The sequence below is a fragment of the Oncorhynchus mykiss genome, chromosome 24 (genome assembly GCF_057628025.1).
Source record: "Oncorhynchus mykiss isolate SJ-2025 chromosome 24, ASM5762802v1, whole genome shotgun sequence".
In the NCBI taxonomy this organism is placed as follows: domain Eukaryota; kingdom Metazoa; phylum Chordata; class Actinopteri; order Salmoniformes; family Salmonidae; genus Oncorhynchus; species Oncorhynchus mykiss.
Window position 1 is genome coordinate 45522501 of NC_143045.1, and position 22420 is coordinate 45544920.

A 22420-nucleotide genomic window follows, 5' to 3' on the forward strand; every position below is an offset into this window, starting at 1 on the left:
GCCTTATTGCCATTATAAACTGGGTGCCTTATTGCCATTATAAACTGGGTGCCTTATTGCCATTATAAACTGGGTGCCTTATTGCCATTATAAACTGGGTGCCTTATTGCCATTATAAACTCGGTGCCTTATTGCCATTATAAACTGGGTGCCTTATTGCCATTATAAACTGGGTGCTTTATTGCCATTATAAACTGGGTGCCTTATTGCCATTATAAACTCGGTGCCTTATTGCCATTATAAACTGGGTGCCTTATTGCCATTATAAACTGGGTGCTTATTGCCATTATAAACTCGGTGCCTTATTGCCATTATAAACTGGGTGCCTTATTGCCATTATAAACTCGGTGCCTTATTGCCATTATAAACTGGGTGCCTTATTGCTTAAATACACTGAGTGGACATAACATTAGGAACACCTGCTCTTTCCATGCCATAGACTGACCAGGTGAAAGCTATGCACCCTTATTGATGTCACTAATTAAATCCATTTCAATCAGCTTACATCAAGGAGAGGAGACGGGATAAATAAATAATCCTTGAAAAAATCGAGACATGGATTGTGTATGTGTGCCAATCCGAGGGTGAACGAGCAAGACAACATACTTAAGTGTCTTTATTAGGTGTCAGGCACACCGGTTTGTGTGTGTATCAAGAATGATCCACCACCCAAAAGACATCCAGCCATCTTGACACAACTGTGGGAAGCGTTGGAGTCAACACTGGCTAGCATCTCTGTGGAACACTTTAGACAACTTGTAGAGTCCATGCCCCTACGAATTGAGGCTGTTCTGAGGACAAAATGGGGGGAGGTTGTAACTCAATATTAGGAAGGTGGCCTTTAAGGTTTTGTCATTCAGTTTACAACACGAGTGCTACGGTTTCCTGTCCTGTAGAGAGCTTCATGTCTCTGTATCTCTCTCTCTCTCTGTGTGTGTCTCTCTCTCTCTGTGTGTCTCTCTTCTATCTGTGTCTCTCTCTCTGTCTCTCTCTCTCTGTGTCTCTCTCTGTGTGTCTCTCTTCTATCTGTGTCTAACTTCTATCTGTGTCTCTCTTCTATCTGTGTCTCTCTCTCTGTCTCTCTCTCTCTGTGTCTCTCTCTGTGTGTCTCTCTTCTATCTGTGTCTCTCTTCTATCTGTGTCTCTCTCTCTCTAATTCTTTCTCACTCTCTCTCTCTTTCTCTCTCTCTCTGTCCCTCTTTCTTTCTCTCTCTCTCTCTGTCTCTCTCTCTCTTTCTCTCTCTCTCTCTCTGTGTCTCTATTCTATCTGTGTCTCTCTCTCTCTCTCTCTCTAATTCTTTCTCACTCTCTCTCTCTGTGTCTCTCTCTCTGTCTCTCTCTGCGTCTCTGTCTCTCTCTCTCTCTCTCTCTGTGTCTCTGTCTCTCTCTCTGCATCTCTCTCTCTCTCTCTCTCTCTGTGTGTCTCTGTCTCTCTCTCTCTGCATCTCTGTCTCTCTCTCTCTGTCTCTCTCTCTCTGTCTCTATCTCTCTCTCTGTCTCTATCGCTCTCTCTCTCTGTCTCTCTCTCTCTCTGTGTCTCTCTCTCTCTCTGTCTCTCTTTCTTTCTCTCTCTCTCTCTATCTCTGTGTGTCTCTCTCTCTCTCTCTCTGTGTCTCTCTCTCAGAAACCACTATCGATGGTCTAATGATCCCCTGACAGAAGACATCACTGATTCCTCTATTTCACCTCTGTCCTGAGTCATACTAGAGTGAGATAAAGGCACAGCAGAAGAGAAAGAACGGATGCTGTCAAGGTTACAGCTGTTAGATCACACCAAGCAGACAGGATTAAAACACTACATGAGTCAACATGCAACGCAACGTGCGTTAGAGCACCTCTCTCTCTCTCTGTGTGTGTGTGTGTGTGTGTGTGTGTGTGTGTGTGTGTGTGTGTGTGTGTGTGTGTGTGTGTGTGTGTGTGTGTGTGTGTGTGTGTGTGTGTGTGTGTGTGTGTGTGTGTGTGTGTGTGTGGAGTGACTACAAGGAGGGAGGGAGAGCTTTGATTGCAAAATACCTTCCCTTATGTTTAAGAGCCCTGGAGAAACCACAGGCATCTACCTAAACCAGTCCAACAACTAACCAGGAAGCCAACCAGAGGAATCAGTTCAGCATTAACCATGCAGTCCAACAACTAACCAGGAAGCCAATCAGAGGAATCAGTTCAGCATTAACCATGCAGTCCAACAACTAACCAGGAAGCCAATCAGAGGAATCAGTTCAGCATTAACCATGCAGTCCAACAACTAACCAGGAAGCCAATCAGAGGAATCAGTTCAGCATTAACCATGCAGTCCAACAACTAAACATTCTGAAAAGCCCAGAAACACATTCTGAAAAGCCCAGAAACACATTCTGAAAAGCCCAGAAACACATTCTGAAAAGCCCAGAAACACATTCTGAAAAGCCCAGAAACACATTCTGAAAAGCCCAGCGCAGAGAGAAGAAGCAGACGCTTGTAGCAGTGTGTAACCTACCAGTGACGTTAACCTCGACCAGACCTGTACGAGTCCCGATCCCATTGGTGGCATCACACACGTATGTTCCAGCTAGCTCGTAGGTCACCGCCCCCTTGAAGATTAGAGAGTTGTTACGAATCTCCACGGTGCTGGGAAGAGATCCATTCAACCTGGGGGGAGAGTGGAGAGAGAGAGGAAAGACAGAGACAGAGACAGAGAGAGACAGAGAGAAGAAAAAGGGGGGAGAGAGATAAAAGAGAAAGGGGGAGAGATAAGAGAGATAGAGAGGAGAGACAGATACACAGAGACAGAGACAGAGACAGAGAGAGAGACAGAGAGAGAGGGAGAGAGAGACAGAGACAAAGAGAGTATAGAGAGAGAGACAGATACACAGAGAGGTAGAGAGAGACAGAGACAAAGAGAGTATAGAGAGAGAGGTAGAGAGAGAGACAGAGACAAAGAGAGTATAGAGAGAGAGGTAGAGAGAGAGGAACGAGAGAGTAGAGATATAGATAAGAGAGAGAGAGAGAGAGACAGAGAGACAGAGTAGATATATAGAGAAGAGAGAGAGAGAGACAGAGAGACACAGAGGAGAGATATAGAGAAGAGAGAGAGAGAGAGAGAGACAGAGAGGAGAGATATAGAGAAGGGAGAGATAATAGAGAGATAGAGAGAAAGAGGAGAGAGAGAGGAGAGAGAGACAGAGACAGAGAGAGAGGAGAGATATAGAGAAGAGAGAGAGCGAGACAGAGACAGAGAGAAAGAGAGAGAGGAGAGAGAGACAGAGAGTAGAGATATAGAGAAGAGAGAGAGAGAGAGTAGAGAGAAAGAGAGAGAGGAGAGACATATAGAGAGATATGTTATATTAAACCTATTATAAAAGGGATGAGATACCCCCCCCACCACAATAACAACCACACCCTCCTCTTTAACTACGTGTAGAAAAGCAATTCAAATATCTTGGAAACCACCCACTGACTGCAAAACAACACTTAATGGACACATTTCTTTCTTCATCCATCAAGTTCAAACACAGCTATGAGAAGAGAGAGAGGTCCCAGTACAGAACAGGTCTGAGCAGGTATAGAACACACCTGACTCCTGAGGAAACACTGTATATATTTATCTGGTAAGGAGAGGACTAGGATCCGATTGGACTGGTTGAGAAAGAGGGGGTAATGAGAGGACTAGGATCCGATTGGACTGGTTGAGAAAGAGGGGGTAATGAGAGGACTAGTTCCGATTGGACTGGTTGAGAAAGAGGGGGTAAGGAGAGGACTAGGATCCTATTGGACTGGTTGAGAAAGAGGGGGTAATGAGAGGACTAGGATCCGATTGGACTGGTTGAGAAAGAGGGGGTAATGAGAGGACTAGGATCCTATTGGACTGGTTGAGAAAGAGGGGGTAAGGAGAGGACTAGGATCCGATTGGACTGGTTGAGAAAGAGGGGGTAATGAGAGGACTAGGATCATATTGGACTGGTTGAGAAAGAGGGGGTAAGGAGAGGACTAGGATCCGATTGGACTGGTTGAGAAAGAGGGGGTAAGGAGAGGACTAGGATCCTATTGGACTGGTTGAGAAAGAGGGGGTAATGAGAGGACTAGGATCCTATGGGACTGGTTGAGAAAGAGGGGGTAATGAGAGGAAGAGGATCCTATTGGACTGGTTGTGACACTTCCCCAGCACTCTCCTCCTCCTCCCCTTCTCTTCCTCCTCTTTCTAGTAAAAACACCCTGCTCTGTTATTCATCTCAGGAAGGGCTAGTTTACACAGACAAACTGAACCACTGTGCAGTGCCAGAGCATCAAAACAATGCAATGTTGCATTTGACAAAATCATGTCACGCTGTAGTACAGGCCACACATCCACAGGTACAGCATGCGTGCGGACGTGCGTGTCTGATGTTGAGACTCTCTCAATGTTACTGGGACTGACTAACCTACTGGCTGGCTGGCTGACTATCTGGCTGACTGGCTGGCTGACTGGCTCACTCTCTGACTGCCTGGCTGACTAGATGTCTTACTGTCTGGCTGACTGTCTAACAGGCTGACTAGCTGGCTGGATGAATGGCTGGATGACTGGTTGGCTGTCTAACTGGTTAACTGTCTGGCTGACTGGCTGAGGTCACCTTTGCCTAATTAATGTTGGACTACAGAACGATATAGTGTTATTTACATTTTTCCAGTGAATTTTCTACATCACTTCAATATGCTCTATCATGTTTATATCACAAATGGAAGCTAGGTTTGGCTCTTAGCCAATACATTGTAGTTCATTTGTATTTCATTGACAGCCTTGCAGCATTCCTATTCAGCATTCATACACAGACTTTGAAATATCCACATATTATGATATGATGTTATTAATATATCATGTTATTATGATATGATGTTATTAATACATTGTGTTTTCATATCATGTTATTACGATACCATGTAATTAATATATGATGATATTATGATACCATGTTATTAATATATGATGATATTATGATACCATGTTATTAATATATGATGATATTATGATACCATGTTATTAATATATGATGATATTATGATACCATGTTATTAATATATGATGATATTATGATACCATGTTATTAATATATGATGATATTATGATACCATGTTATTAATATATGATGTTATTATGATACCATGTTATTAATATATGATGTTATTATGATACCATGTTATTAATATATGATGATATTATGATACCATGTTATTAATATATTATGTTTTATATGATGTTATTAATATATTATGTTTTATATGATGTTATTAATATATTATGTTTTATATGATGTTATTAATATATGATGTTATTATGATACCATGTTATTAATATATTATGTAATATATGATGTTATTAATATAAAATATAAAACATAATATATTAATAACATGGTATCATAATAACATCATATATTAATAACATGGTATCATAGTATCATCATATAACATATAACATGGTATCATAATATCATCATATATTAATAACATGGTATCATAGTATCATCATATAACATATAACATGGTATCATAATATCATCAAATCCTTACAGCTGATGTCCTGAAAGAGCTGCAAAATCTGGATCCCTACTAAATCAGCTGGACTACACAATCTGGACACTCTCTTCCTACAATTATCCGTCGCCATTGTCGCAACCCCCTGAGATTCCTAAAGATTGGAAAGCGGACGTGGCCACCTCCCTCTTCAAAGTGGGAGACACTCTAGACCCAAACTGTTACAGACCTATATCTATCCTACCCTGCCTTTCCAAAGTCTTTGAAAGCCAAGTGAACAAACAGATCACCGAACATTTCAAATCCCAACATAATTTCTCCTCTATGCAATCCGGTTTCCGAGCTGGTCACGGGTGCATCTCAGCCACTAAACACATGCTCTTCAACCGACTGCTGCCCACACCCGCCTATCAGCCTAGCATCACTACTCTGGACAGTTCTGACTTAGAATATGTGGACATCTATAAATACCTAGGTGTCTGGTTAGAATGTAAACTCTCCTTCCAGACTCACATTAAGCATCTCTAATCCAAAGTTAAATCTAGAATTGGCTTCCTATTTCGCAACAAAGCATCCTTCACTCATGCTGCCAAACATACCCTTGTAAAGCTGACTATCCTGCCGATCCTTGACTTCAGCGATGTCATTTACAAAATAGCCTCCAACAATCAACTCAACAAATTGGATGCAGTCTATCACAGTGGCATCCATTTTGTCACCAAAGGCAGCTCACTGGTCACCATTGCAACACCCACCCGTAGCACGTGCTCCAGTAGGTATATTGTACTGGTTATCCCCAAAGCTAACAACTTAGCCTACCTGGTTAAATCAAGGTTAAATTAATAACATATGATGTTATTAATATATAACGTTATTATAATACAATGTTTTGTCTAATGTCTAATATATTATGATATTATGTAATCAATATATTATGTTATTAATGTTATTATGATAATATGTTATCAATATATTATGATGTATTGTATTAATATATATATGTATATATATATATATATATATATATATATATATATATATATATATATATATATATATATATATATTGTTATTAAAACATTGTTATTATGATATGGTATTCATATTTTATGTCATTAGGATATTATGTTATTAATATATTATTATTATCACTATATTGGTATTAATATATACTGGTATTAGTATATTAATATATTATGATATGTTATTAATACATATATGTATATTTATATAGTAGGTTGTTATGATACTATGTTATTAATATATATAGTTTGTTGTTATATGTTATGATATTATATTTTGTATATATTATGTTATTTACATATATACATATTATGATATGGTATTAACACATGTTATTATGTTATTATGTTATTAACCTATGTTATAAATATTATAATATTAATATACAACATTATGATATTATGGTATTATGTTATGATAATGATAATATCTTATGTGATTATGTTAATGTTTGTTATTAATATATGTTATTAATATATTATGTTAATGATCATGTGTTATTATGATAATATGTTATTATGATAATATGTTATTATGATAATGTTATTATGATATTATGTCATTGGAATATTATGTCATTATGATATGTTAAAAAATAAGCAGCGAAATTGAATGTCTGAACAATGCTGACACATAACATTATGTCATTTCGTTGATATGCTATTATGGTATTATTAAATAATGTTTTTATGAAATTATGTGATTATATTATGTTATTATGTCATTTTATTATGCTAACATGTTATTATGAAATTATGTTATTATATTACGTTATTATGAAATTATGTTATTATATTACGTTATTATGAAATTCTGTTATTATAGTATGTTATTATGAAATTATGTTATTATATTATGTTATTATGTCATTTTATTATGCTAATATGTTATTATGAAATTGTGTTATTATATTATGTTATTATGTCATTTTATTATGATATTTTGTTATTTTATTATGCTATTATGTCATTATAAAATTATGTTATTATATTACGTTATTATGAAATTATGTTATTATATTATGTTATTATATTACGTTATTATGAAATTATGTTATTATATTATGTTATTATGTCATTTTATTATGCTAATATGCTATTATGAAATTGTGTTATTATATTATGTTATTATGAAATTATGTTATTATATTATGTTATTATGTCATTGTATTATGCTAATATGCTATTATGAAATTGTGTTATTATATTATGTTATTATGTCATTTTATTATGCTAATATGTTATTATGAAATTATGTTATTATATTATTATGAAATTATGTTATTATATTATGTTATTATGTCATTTTATTATGCTAATATGTTATTATGAAATTGTGTTATTATAGTATGTTATTATGAAATTATGTTATTATATTATGTTATTATGTCATTTTATTATGCTAATAAGTTATTATGAAATTGTGTTATTATGTCATTTTATTATGCTAATATGTTATTATGAAATTATGTTATTATATTATTATGAAATTATGTTATTATATTATGTTATTATGTCATTTTATTATGCTAATATGTTATTATGAAATTGTGTTATTATATTATGTTATTATGTCATTGTATTATGCTAATATGTTATTATGAAATTGTGTTATTATATTATGTTATTATGTCATTTTATTATGCTAATATGTTATTATGAAATTGTGTTATTATATTATGTTATTATGTCATTTTATTATGATATTATGTTATTATATTATGTTATTATGAAATTGTGTTATTATATTATGTCATTATGAAATTATGTTATTATATTACGTTATTATGAAATTATGTTATTATATTACGTTATTATGAAATTATGTTATTATATTATGTTATTATGAAATGTTGTTATTATATTATGTTATTATGTCATTTTATTATGCTAATATGTTATTATGAAATGGTGTTATTATATTATGTTATTATGTCATTTTATTATATTATGTTATTTTATTATGCTATTATGTTATTTATATGTTAAGATATTATGATATTATGTAAAAAATATATTATGTTATTAAGCTGAAAGTCTACAGTGTTACAACACATGGGTTGATAAACTACAGTGTTACAACACATGGGTTGATAAACTACAGTGTTACAACCTCTGGGTTGATAAACTACAGTGTTACAACACCTAGGTTGATAAACTACAGTGTTACAACACCTGGGTTGATAAACTACAGTGTTACAGCACCTGGGTTGATAAACTACAGTGTTACAACACCTGGGTTGATACACTACAGTGTTACAACACCTAGGTTGATAAACTACAGTGTTACAACACCTGGGTTGATACACAACAGTGTTACAACACCTGGGTTGATAAACTACAGTGTCACAGCACCTGGGTTGATAAACTACAGTGTTACATAACCTGGGTTGATAAACTACAGTGTTACAGAACCTGGGTTGATAAACTACAGTGTTACAACCCCTGGGTTGATAAACTACAGGATCGAAAGTAGAGCAGGGAAAGACTGATGAATCAGTGTGTGTGTGTGCGTGCGTTGTTTGGGCCGCAGAGAGGGGAGAGGTCAAGGTGCCATCATGTGTAAACATATCTTTTGCTCCACTGTGTCTGTGTGCCAGTCACTCTCCTCTCCGTGAGCTTGTCCAGGATTGGTTGTATTTAGAATTGGTTGTATCTAAATGACAATTTGATATATATCATAGGGTGGGGGTAATGTCTTGGTACCATTTTGTACTAAGGACGAAATAAGAGCTTTGATTAGGTGACCAAACTGAACGATAATTTATAGCCAACTCTGTCTGGCTAGGGGATACTCCTCTCTGAAGTAAAGCCTTTTCTTTGTGTAAGTTCCTAAGACCTGTGGTTTGTCATGTCGTCTAGGGGGGGTGGATCTTTGCTATTAAAGGATCTCAGTTGCAATGTAGTGGGGGCTCTCAGAGAATTCATTGATAGACACTGAATTGATCTGAGAGTCACAGGGTTGTGATAGAGCTCATATAATTAAAAATGGACTTTGTGATAACTAACTCTGACTTGTGTGTGGTTTGCTCCCATGATTTGGTAAATAGAGGAAATTTCCACGACAGCGTGCATGCATGTGTATGTGTGAGAGAGATCGTGTGTTTGTGTGAGTGAGAGATTGTGTGTGTGTGCGTGTGTGCGTGTGTGTGTGTGTGTGTGTGTGTGTGTGTGTGTGTGTGTGTGTGTGTGTGAGAGAGATCGTGTGTTTGTGTGAGTGAGAGATTGTGTGTGTGTGTGTGTGTGCGTGTGTGCGTGTGTGTGTGTGTGTGTGTGTGTGTGTGTGTGTGTGTGAGAGAGAGAGAGAGAGAGCGTGTGTGAGAGAAAGAGAGAGCGTGTGTGTTCCGCCCCAGCCCAGGGGGAAACTTCACAACACATTTAGAGTATTGTTAAACCGAAGCAATGTCCCCTCCTATCTGTCACCCAGCATGCCCCCTTGTCTATACATCTCTCAGTCACTCTCTCTCTCTCTCTCTCTCAGTCTCCGTGTCTCTCTCTCTCTGTCTCCCTCTCACTCTCTGTCTCAGTCTCTCTCTCAGTTTCAGTCTCTCTGTCTCTCTCGCTCTGTCTCTCTCTCTCTCAGTTTCAGTCTCAGTCTCTCTCTGTCTCTCTCTCTCTCTGTCTCTCAGTCTCTCTCTCAGTCTCTCTCTCCCTCTCTATGTGTGAAAAAACAATAACAATGAAGAGTAAACATTACACTCACAACTGTTCCAAAATAATACATATATTTCAAATGTCATATCACGTCTTTATACAGTGTTGTAACGATGTGCAAATAGTTAAAGTGCAAAAGGGAAAATAAAGAAACATAAATATTGGTTGAATTCACAATGGTGTTTGTTCTTCACAGGTTGACCTTTTCTTGTAGCAACAGGTCAAAAATCTTGCTGCTGTGACGGCACACTGTGGTATTTCACCCAGTAGATATGGGAGTTTATCAAAATCAGGTTTATCAAAATCAGTAGATATGGGAGTTTGGGTCTGTGTATGGGTCTGTGTAATCTGAGGGAAATATGTGTCTCTAATATGGTCATACATTTGGCAGGAGGGTAGGAAGTGCAGCTCAGTTTCCACCTCATTTTGTGGGCAGTGTGCACATAGCTTGTCCTCTCTTGAGAGCCAGGTCTGCCTATGGCAGCTTTTCTCAATAGCAAGGCTATGCTCACTGAGGCTGTACATAGGCAAAGCTTTCCTTAAGTTTGCGTCAGTCACACTGGTCAGGTATTCTGCCACTGCGTACTCTGTTTAGGGCCAAATAGCATTCTAGTTTGCTCTGTTTTTTTGTTAATTCTTTCCAATGTGTCAAGTAATTATCTTTTTGTTTTCTCGTGATTTGGTTGGGTCTAATTGTGCTGCTGTCCTGGGGCTCTGTGGGGTCTGTTTGTGGTTGTGAACAGAGCCTCGGGACCAGCTCGCTTAGGGGACTCTTCTCCAGGTTAATCTCTCTGTAGGTGATGGCTTTGTTATGTTAGGTTTGGGAATCACTTCCTTTTAGGTGGTTGTAGAATTTAACAGGCACTTTTCTGGATTTTGATAATTAGCGGGTATCGGCCTAATTCTGCTCTGCCTGCATTATTTGGTGTTCTACGTTGTACACAGAGGATATTTTTTGCAGAATTCTGCATGCAGAGTCTCAATTTGGTGTTTGTCCCATTTTGTGAAGATGTGGCTGATGAGTGGACCCCAGACCTCACAACCATAAAGGGCAATGGGTTTTATAACTGATTCAAGTATTTTTAGCCAGATCCTAATTGGGATGTCAAATGTTATGTTCCTTTTGATGGCATAGAATGCCCTTCTTGCCTTGTCTCTCAGATAGTTCACAACTTTGTGGAAGTTACCTGTGGTGCTGATGTTTAGATGGAATTTGTATTTGTTATCCTGGCAACTGGACATTTTTTGTAAGACAATTATTTTTGTCTTACTGAGATTTACTGTCAGGGCCCAGGTCTGACAGAATCTGTGCAGAAGATCTAGGTGCTGTTGTAGGCCCTCCTTGGTTGGTGACAGAAGCACCATATCATCAGCAAACAGTAGACATTTGACTTCAGATTTTAGTAGGGTGAGGCCGGGTGCTGCACACTGTTCTAGTGCCCTCGCCAATTCATTGATGTATATGATGAAGAGGGTGGGGCTCAAGCTGCATCCCTGTCTCACCCCACGGCTCTGTGGAAATAAATGTGTGTTTTTGCCAATTTTAACTGCACACTTGTTGTTTGTGTACACGGATTTCATAATGTCTTGTGATTGAAGTCGGAAGGTTTACATACACCTTAGCCAAATACATTTAACCTCTTGAAACTAGGGGGCACTATTTTTATTTTTGGAAAAACGTTCCCAAAGTAAACCACCTATTTCTCAGGACCAGATGCTAGAAAATGCATATAATTTACCGCTTAGGATAGAAAACACTCTAAAGTTTCCAAAACTGTCAAAATATTGTCTGTGAGTATAACAGAACTGATATTGCAGGCGAAAGCCTAAGAAAAATCCAATCAGGAAGTGACTCATGTTTTGAAACCATTGTGTTCCTATGCACCCCTTTGGGCAACCAGATTCCTTTTTCTACATATTCCCTAAGGTGTGAATATAATGTGTAATTTTTTTCGGCGTTGCCGTGACCGCTATTTCCGGCGGATTTCTCAACATAACGTGACAAACAAACGGAGGTATTTTGGGTATAAAAATAATCTTTATGGAACAAAAGGAACATTTTCTGTCTAACTGGGAGTCTCGTCAGTAAAAACATCAGAAGATAATCAAAGGTAAACGGTTAATTTGATTGCTTTTCTGATTTCCGTGACCAAGCTTACTGCTGTGTGAAAACCTTGTGAAGACTTACAGAAAACGTTTGACTTCTGTCATTGCCAACAAAGGGTATATAACAAAGTATGGAGATAAACTTTTGTTATTCACCAAATACTTATTTTCTACCATAATTTGCAAATCAATTCATAAAAAATCATACAATTTTTCTCATTTTGTCTGTCATAGTTGAAGTGTACGTATAATGAAAATTACAGGCCTCTCTCATCTTTTTAAGTGGGAGAACTTGCACAATTGGTGGCTGACTAAATACTTTTTTGCCTCACTTTTTCCCCCACTGTAGATAGATTCAAAAAAAATATGTATTTACCCCCTTTACTATGAAGCCCTAAATAAGCTCTGATGTAAAATATTACCACCTTCAGAAGTCACATAATTAGTTAAATAAAGTCCACCTGTGTGCAATCTAAGTGTCACATGATCTCAGTATATATATATATACCTGTTCTGAAAGGCCCTAGTCTGCAACACCACCAAGCAAGCGGCACTATGAACAGCAAGGAGCTCTCCAAACAGGTCAGGTCCAAATTTGTGGAGAAGTACAGATCAGGGTTGGGTTATAAAAAATTATCAGAAACTTTGAACATCCCATGGAGCAAATTAAATCCATTATTAAAAAATGGAAAGAATATGACACCACAACAAACCTGCCAAGAGAGGGCCGCCCACCAAAACTCACAGACCAGGAAAGTTGGGAATTAATCAGAGAGGCAACAAAGAGACCAAAGTTAACCCTGAAGGAGCTGCAAAGCTCCACAGCAGAGATTGGAGTGTCTGTCCATAGGACCACTTTAAACCGTACACTCAACAGAGTTGGGCTTTAGGGAAGAGTGGCCAGAAATAAATAAGCTAACATGTTTGGGGAAGAGCAAACATGTTTAGGGAAGAGTGGCCAGAACTAAATAAGCAAGCATGTTTGGTGTTTGCCAAAAGGCATGTGAAGACTCCCCAAACACATGGAAGAAGGTACTCTGGTCAGACAAGACCTAAATTGAGCTTTTTGTCTATAAAGTTAAATTCTATGTCTGGGGCAAACCCAACACCTCTTATAACCCAGAGAACTCCATCCCCACAGTGAAGCATGGTGGTGGCAGAGTCACACTGTTGGGATGTTTTTCATCGGCAGGGACTGGAAAACTGGTCAGAATTGAAGGAATGATGGACGGTGCTAAATACAGGGACATTCTTGAGGGAAACCAGTTTGTCTTCCAGAGATTTGAGACTGGGACGGAGGTTCACCTTCCAGCAGGACAATGACCCTAAGCATACTGTTAAAGCAACACTCAAGTGGTTTAAGAGGAAACCTTTAAATGTCTTGGAATGGCCTAGTCAAAGCCCAGAACCCAATCCAATTGAGAATCTGTGGTATGACTTAAAGATTGCTGTACACCAGCGGGACTCATCCAACTTGAAGGAGCTGGAGCAGTTTTGCCTTGAAGAATGGGCAAAGATCCCAGTGGCTAGATGTGCCAAGCTTATAGAGACATACCCCAAGAGACTTGCAGCTGTAATTGCTGCAAAAGGTGTCTCTACAAAGTATTGACTTTGGGGGGTGAATAGTTAGCACGCTCAAGTGTTCTGTTTTTTTCTTATTTCTTGTTTGTTTCACAATAAAAAATATGTTGCATTTTCAAAGTGGGAGCTATGTTGTGTAAATCAAATGATACAAACCCCCCCAAAAAATCAATTTTAATTCCAGGTTGTAGGGCAACAAAATAGGAAAAATGCCAAGGGGAGTGAATACCTTCGCAAGCCACTGTAGATAGTATAGATAGTGTAGATACTGAAGATAGATAGATTTTGCCTAGGCTTCCATCTCACACCTTACCATCATCAATACAGTGGTGTGTAAAGCAACTGAAACACATGAATGAAAGGTTGATGAACACAGAGAAAGAGGAGGTAGAGTTATGTTGATAGATTTCCAGCATGGCTTTCTGCTTTTGAAACCCAGATTGGAAACGTGGAATAAAAAAGGTTACCAGACCATAATAACACAAGTATTTATCATAAATTCCCAACTTTGTGGCAGCTCCATTGCAGCAGTAAATTGAATTGAGTATTTAACAGGGTTCTGGAGAATGTGTGTTAGCTACACATCCACTTGATGTTATGACAGAGTTGAACAGAGCAGTGTTGTAAGAAGGGCTTTATAAATACATTTGATTGATTGATTGATTGATTGATTGATTGAACCGAGGCACAAATAGTTAATTTAATTAACCAGGTCAGTTGACTAAGAACATATTCTCATTTACAGCAACTACCTGGGGAATAGTTACAGGGGAGAGGAGATGAATGAGCCAATTTTAAGATGGGGATGATTAGGTGGCCATGATGGTATGAATGTCATATCGGGATTTTAAAAAAAACACCAGTGTTAACACCTCAACAATAAGTGCCATGGGATCTTTACTGACCACAGAGAGTCAGGACACCCATTTAACATTACATCTGAAAGACAGCACTTTACACAGGGCAATGTCCCCAATCACTGCCCTGGGGTATTCTTTTTAGACCAGAGGAAAGTGTGCCTCCTACTGGCCCTCCAACACCACTTCCAGCAGCATCTGGTCTCCCATCCAGGGACTGACCAGGACCAACCCTGCTCATCTTCAGAAGCAAGCCAGCAGTGGACACAGGGTGGTATGCAGGGTGGTATGATGCTGGCAAATATTAGCTATTCCCTGAATAGTGTTGACCAGAGCAGGGGATTGAGCACAGGGGATATTTTGGACACACCCTAAGACAATATGAATCCTCTTCTCCTTCTGTTTGAGCCTCCGTGCTGTTAATTGTGGAGAAGATACTTCTTCTTCTACCGCTTTCAAACAGACAACTTGAACATGAACATAGACAGTAAAAAGAAGCTTCATCCCTGTGTGGAGTTTTAGACTTACAGTTTCCACTGGTAGACGGTGACAGGGGGGTTAGCGTCAGTGTTGCAGGTGAGGCTGACGTCCTGACGGTTCAGGTACCAGTTACCATCAAAACCCTCGATCTTCACCTCCGGTTCATCTGTCAGGGGGAGAGAGATGGTGTCAGTACAGTCTTGTCAGATTGGCCATATAGGGTCGACCTGAATGTTACTGTGCTAGCCCACAGTATTTTGTCACAGTCCTTCTCCTAAATGGTTCAAGAGACTATGTAACCATGCCAAAACAGTTCAACTTCGTTAGAGTCAGCTCTGTTTGGCTCAGTACTGTGAAAAGTCCTTATGTCTTCTATTCACGCCATTCACTGTGACTGTCCCAGTACTCAACCCTCTAGAGATCATCACACTACACCACCCTCTAGGGTCACCACACCACCCTCTAGAGATCACCACACCACCCTCTAGAGATCACCACACCACCCTCTAGAGATCACCACACCACCCTCTGGAGGTCACCACACCACCCTCTAGAGATCACCACACCACCCTCTAGAGGTCACCACACCACCATCTAGAGATCACCAAACCACCCTCTAGAGATCACCTCACCACCCTCTAGATATCACCACACCACCCTCTAGAGATCACCACACCACTCTCTAGAGATCACCACATCACCCTCTAGAGATCACCACACCACCCTCTAGAGATTACCACACCACCCTCTAGAGGTCACCACACTACCCTCTAGAGATCACCACACCACTCTCTAGAGATCACCACACCACCCTCTAGAGATCACCAAACCACCCTCTAGAGATCACCACATCACCCTCTAGAGATCACCACACCACCCTCTAGAGATCACCACACCACCCTCTAGAGATCACCACACCACCCTCTAGAGATCACCACACCACCCTCTAGAGATCACCACACCACCCTCTAGGTCACCACACCACCCTCTAGAGATCACCACACCACCCTCTAGAGATCACCACACCACCCTCTAGAGATCACCACACCACTCTCTAGAGATCACCACACCACCCTCTAGAGATCACCACACCACTCTCTAGAGATCACCACACCACTCTCTAGAGATCACCACCCTCTAGAGATCACCACACTACCCTCTAGAGATCACCACACCACTCTCTAGAGGTCACCACACCACCCCTAGAGATCACCACCCTCTATATGAATTCAAAAACATTATTAGGTAGGCCATACAAAATCTGTTTTATTTTTTGCCTGATTCCATTTTGTTCTTTCCCACATTTTGTTTTCTCCTTGTTGTTTTTCTAGGTTTACGTTTTTCCAATTGTATTTAGGTGTCACTCTCAAAATCACACTTTTTAATAGAAAAACAACAACATTGTAAGTCCACAAAAATGCTTAAATCACATCCTGAGAACCACATCCTGAGAACCACATCATGAGAACCACATCCTGAGAACCACATCCTGAGAACCACATCCTGAGAACCACTTTTGAAAAATCTGATCAATTTATATTTTTGGGTGAAGCTGCACTTTAATGAACACCTAACAAGAGGCTGTTGTTTAGCAGTGTTTAAGCAATAGTAGAGTTTGCAAAACAAATACCCACTGGATTTATGAAAATAATCATTATATCAGCTACTTTGTAGTTAACATTTAACAGAGAAGGTTTTTGGGAAATCCATCTGTCAGAAGATGTTTTTTTATTAGCATCATCGCTAACGGCTACACAAAATGAAGGACAATGCCAGAAAACAATCATTTGGCTAAGTCGTGGATTGACTCATCGTTACCACCTATATTACGTGGGACGTGCAAATTCACGAGCATCACATTCTTTCTTCGTCCTCCTTGTAAAGACATTTGACTGCAACCAACCACATCGTACACAAATTGTACAGGGAGGAGGGACAGACTGCGTTTCCCTGTAATCGCTGGCTTTGTGACTGACAGGCACCTATCCTAAGAATAGAATGCTAGAAGATGCATATTGTTCATTCTAGCGGGAGAGGGCTCGACGGACTAGTGGATTGAAACTTTTAAATAAAAAGTTGCCTGGCTAATAGGATGTGGAAAAAGTAGCCAGCTGAAAATGAGAAGGTAGCCGGATGATTAGCCGACGGTCGGGGCTAACGGAAAACACTGACTGTGTTATGACAGGACAACGGTAAATGATGTTCTACATCACTATGCTAGTATACCACATGCAAACCAGAACAGAGCATTACAGAGCAGAACAGAAGAGAACAGAATAGAGAAGAACAGAACAGAACAGAACAGAATAGAGCAGATCAGAGCAGAGCAGAATAGAGCAGAACAGAGCAGAACAGAGAAGAGCAGAACAGAGCATTATAGAGCAGAGCAGAATAGAGCAGAACAGAGCAGAATAGAGTAGAATAGAGCAGAATAGACAGAACAGAGCAGAATAGAGTAGAATAGAGCAGAATAGACAGAACAGAGCAGAATAGAGCAGACCAGAACAGAGCAGAGCAGAATACAGTAGAATAGAGCAGAATAGACAGAACAGAGCAGAATAGAGCAGAGCAGAACAGAACAGAGCAGAACAGAATATAATATAGCAGAACAGAATAGAGCAGAACAGAATAGAACAGAGCAGAACAGAGCAGAACAGAGCAGAACAGAACAGAACACAATAGAACAGAGCAGAACAGAGCAGAACAGAATAGAGCAGAACAGAACAGAGCAGAACACAATAGAGCAGAACAGAACAGAGCAGAACACAATAGAACAGAGCAGAACAGAACAAAATAGAGCAGAACAGAACAGAACAGAGCAGAACACAATAGAGCAGAACAGAACAGAGCAGAACAGAATAGAACAGAGCAGAACAGAACAGAGCAGAACAGAATAGAACAGAGCAGAACAGAACAGAGCAGAACACAATAGAACAGAGCAGAACAGAACAAAATAGAGCAGAACAGACAGAACAGAGTAGAATAGAGCAGAATAGAATAGACAGAACAGAGCAGAATAGACAGAACAGAATAGACAGAACAGAGCAGAACAGAGAAGAGCAGAACAGAACAGAATAGACAGAACAGAGCAGAATAGAGCAGAACAGACAGAACAGAGTAGAATAGACAGAACAGAGCAGAACAGACAGAACTACATGGTATATATAGAGGTATTCTAACCTCATTGGGACTACATGGTAAATAAACAGGTATTCTAACCTCATTGGGACTACATGGTTAAATATAGAGGTATTCTAACCTCATTGGGACTACATGGTAAATAAACAGGTATTCTAACCTCATTGGGACTACATGGTAAATAAACAGGTATTCTAACCTCATTGGGACTACATGGTAAATAAACAGGTATTCTAACCTCATTGGGACTACATGGTTAAATATAGAGGTATTCTAACCTCATTGGGACTACATGGTTAAATAAACAGGTATTCTAACCTCAATGGGACTACATGGTTAAATATAGAGGTATTCTAACCTCATTGGGACTACATGGTTAAATAAACAGGTATTCTAACCTCAATGGGACTACATGGTTAAATATAGAGGTATTCTAACCTCAATGGGACTACATGGTTAAATAAACAGGTATTCCAACCTCAATGGGACGACATGTCCCAAAAAATTGAATGATTGACATGAAAATAACGGCGCTAACTCACACTGCACGTTGAGCACGACACTGTCGGTAATCCTCTCGTTGCGGTAGGTTACGATGCAGGTGAGTTTCTGTTTGTGTGTCTCTCTGCTTGGCACGACCACATAGTTACTGCGGACGGTCACCGTGCCGTTGCTGTTCTGCGTCTCCTGGAACGTGGCCTCACCCTTCAGCCTCGTGTCCCACTTGATCACGCTCTGAGGCTTCCCATTGGCCGAGAGGCATGTTGCCACAGTCATCTTACGCTTCTGGGGGCGGGCCACGATGGTAGGCGTGGTCAAGGTCATTCGGGTCAGAGGTCGCGCTGGAAGGAAGAGAGAGAATAAATGGATTATCAACATCTCAATGCCAATGCCTTTCATTAAAACATTATACATTTAACTGTGAAGTAAGTGGTTTGTGTGTATTTTTCTTTCAAGATAATTCCCTTTTAGGTGTTTAAGGATTTATATTTCAATTCAACGTTAATCTTCAGATTGACTGATATCTCACTATTTAATTATTTCTACTTCACTTCAATGTTAATCTTCAGATTGACTGATATCTCTCTATTTAATTACTTCTACTTCACTTCTACGTTAATCTTCAGATTGACTGATATCTCTCTATTTAATTATTTCTACTTCACTTCAACGTTAATCTTCAGATTGACTGATATCTCACTATTTAATTATTTCTACTTCACTTCAACGTTAATCTTCAGATTGACTGATATCTCTCTATTTAATTACTTCTACTTCACTTCAACATTAATCTTCAGATTGACTGATATCTCTCTATTTAATTATTTCTACTTCACTTCAACGTTAATCTTCAGATTGACTGATATCTCTCTATTTAATTATTTCTACTTCACTTCAACGTTAATCTTCAGATTGACTGATATCTCTCTATTTAATTATTTCTACTTCACTTCAACGTTAATCTTCAGATTGACTGATATCTCACTATTTAATTACTTCTACTTCACTTCAACGTTAATCTTCAGATTGACTGATATCTCACTATTTAATTATTTCTACTTCACTTCTACGTTAATCTTCAGATTGACTGATATCTCACTATTTAATTATTTCTACTTCACTTCTACGTTAATCTTCAGATTGACTGATATCTCTCTATTTAATTATTTCTACTTCACTTCAACGTAAATCTTCAGATTGACTGATACATTTATATTTGAAGTTAATGAATCTGAGGTGGAGGGAGGAAAGGTCTTGTGGTGATTTGAATCAAGAAAGGAACCGTTTTTCCTCTGTCCCTGATGTGCTGAAAGGAACCGGTTTTCCTCTGTCCCTGACGAGCTGAAAGGAACCGGTTTTCCTCTGTCCCTGACGAGCTGAAAGGAACCGGTTTTCCTCTGTCCCTGACGTGCTGAAAGGAACCGGTTTTCCTCTGTCCCTGACGAGCTGAAAGGAACCGGTTTTCCTCTGTCCCTGATGTGCTGAAAGGAACCGGTTTTCCTCTGTCCCTGATGTGCTGAAAGGAACCGGTTTTCCTCTGTCTCTGATGTGCTGAAAGGAACCGGTTTTCCTCTGTCACTGACGAGCTGAAAGGAACCGGTTTTCCTCTGTCCCTGACGAGCTGAAAGGAACCGGTTTTCCTCTGTCCCTGACGAGCTGAAAGGAACTGGTTTTCCTCTGTCCCTGACGTGCTGAAAGGAACCGGTTTTCCTCTGTCCCTGATGTGCTGAAAGGAACCGGGTTTCCTCTGTCACTGACGAGCTGAAAGGAACCGGTTTTTCTCTGTCCCTGACGTGCTGAAAGGAACCGGTTTTCCTCTGTCCCTGATGTGCTGAAAGGAACCGGTTTTCCTCTGTCCCTGATGTGCTGAAAGGAACCGGTTTTCCTCTGTCCCTGATGTGCTGAAAGGAACCGGTTTTCCTCTGTCCCTGATGTGCTGAAAGGAACCGGTTTTCCTCTGTCCCTGATGTGCTGAAAGGAACCGGTTTTCCTCTGTCCCTGATGTGCTGAAAGGAACCGGTTTTCCTCTGTCCCTGATGTGCTGAAAGGAACCGGTTTTCCTCTGTCCCTGACGAGCTGAAAGGAACCGGTTTTCCTCTGTCCCTGACGAGCTGAAAGGAACCGGTTTTCCTCTGTCCCTGACGTGCTCAAAGTCAAACCCAGTTATCAGGAATCTTCAACAGATGCAGAAGTCTCTTGCATTTCCAAAGGCACAAAGTGTTCCAATTGAAATCCTTTGAGGGCTGCCAATTAGCAATTTACTGTTGTTACATCAAAAAGGAGGTTCAGGTAAACAAGAGAGACTGCTCAATCAAACTGCAGGTCTAGATCAGATATGAATAGATAGTTATGATATGAATGGCAGCGTTGTGCAGAGCTGCAGATAGCTATGATATGAAGGGGCCTCTTTGAACACTGTCAGTCGGTTATTGTCACGTAGGTTTCCTGGCATTCACTGACTGTCAGCTGATAAAACACACAGCACACACACTCTCCTCAGGCACCCAACACAACCCAACGAGGGCCCTGTGGTCCCTTGTCAAAAGTAGGGCACTATATTATACTATATATAGGGAATATGTTTACATTTTGTAAACAGACAAGATGGGGGCTTGGAGATGACAAGGCTGATGGAGCTACAGGGACTGGTCACTACTTAAGACAAGGCTGATGGAGCTACAGGGACTGGTCACTACTTAAGACAAGGCTGATGGAGCTACAGGGACTGGTCACTACTTAAGACAAGGCTGATGGAGCTACAGGGACTGGTCACTACTTAAGACAAGGCTGATGGAGCTACAGGGACTGGTCACTACTTAAGACAAGGCTGATGGAACTACAGGGACTGGTCACTACTTAAGACAAGGCTGATGGAGCTACAGGGACTGGTCACTACTTAAGACAAGGCTGATGGAGCTACAGGGACTGTAGAGTCTCTCTCTCTCTCTCTCTCTGTAGAGTCTCTCTCGCTCTCTCTCTCTCTCTGTAGAGTCTGTCTCTCTCTCTCTCTTTCTCTCTCTCTGTATTGTCTGTCTCTCTCTCTCTCTCTCTCTCTCTCTCTGTCTGTAGAGTCTCTCTCTCTGTCTGTAGAGGCTGTCTCTCTCTCTCTCAGTAGAGTCTCTCTCTCTCTCTCTCTGTAGAGTCTCTCTCTCTCTCTCTCTGTAGAGTCTGTCTCTCTCTGTAGAGTCTCTCTCTCTCTCTGTAGTCTCTCTCTCTGTAGTCTCTCTCCCTCTGTAGTCTCTCTCTCTCTATGTCCGTAGTCTCTCTCTGTAGAGTCTCTCTCTCTCTCTGTAGTTGCTCTCTCTGTAGTCTCTCCCTCTGTAGTCTCTCTATGTAGTCTCTCTCTCTCTCTGTCTGTAGTCTCTCTCTATCTCTCTGTAGTCTCTCTCTCTCTCTGTAGTCTCTCTCCTTGTAGTCTTTCTCCCTCTCTCTCTCTGTAGAGTCTCTATCTCTCTCTCTCTCTCTCTCTCTGTAGTCTCTATCCCTCTGTAGTCTCTCTCTCTGTAGTCTCTCTCTCTCTCTCTGTCTGTAGTCTCTCTCTCTCTCTCTATGTAGAGTCTCTCTCTCTGTAGAGTCTGTCGCTCTCTCTCTCACTGC

General features: G+C 39.9%; 1 protein-coding gene across 4 annotated transcripts in view; it reads right to left on the bottom strand.

The window, feature by feature from the left end:
• The window catches only part of LOC118943990 (nectin 1b), a 545472-nt gene that overhangs the window by 325579 nt on the left and 197473 nt on the right, over positions 1 to 22420 (bottom strand). For all 4 annotated transcript variants that reach the window (XM_090219182.1, XM_090219181.1, XM_036961057.2 and 1 more), the window contains exons 3-5: positions 18865 to 19164; positions 15233 to 15350; positions 2474 to 2625 (exon numbers count right to left, since the gene is read on the bottom strand). In XM_090219182.1, the coding sequence (XP_090075308.1) occupies positions 2474 to 2625; positions 15233 to 15350; positions 18865 to 19164 (570 nt within the window). The remainder of the gene's footprint in view (positions 1 to 2473; positions 2626 to 15232; positions 15351 to 18864; positions 19165 to 22420) is intronic.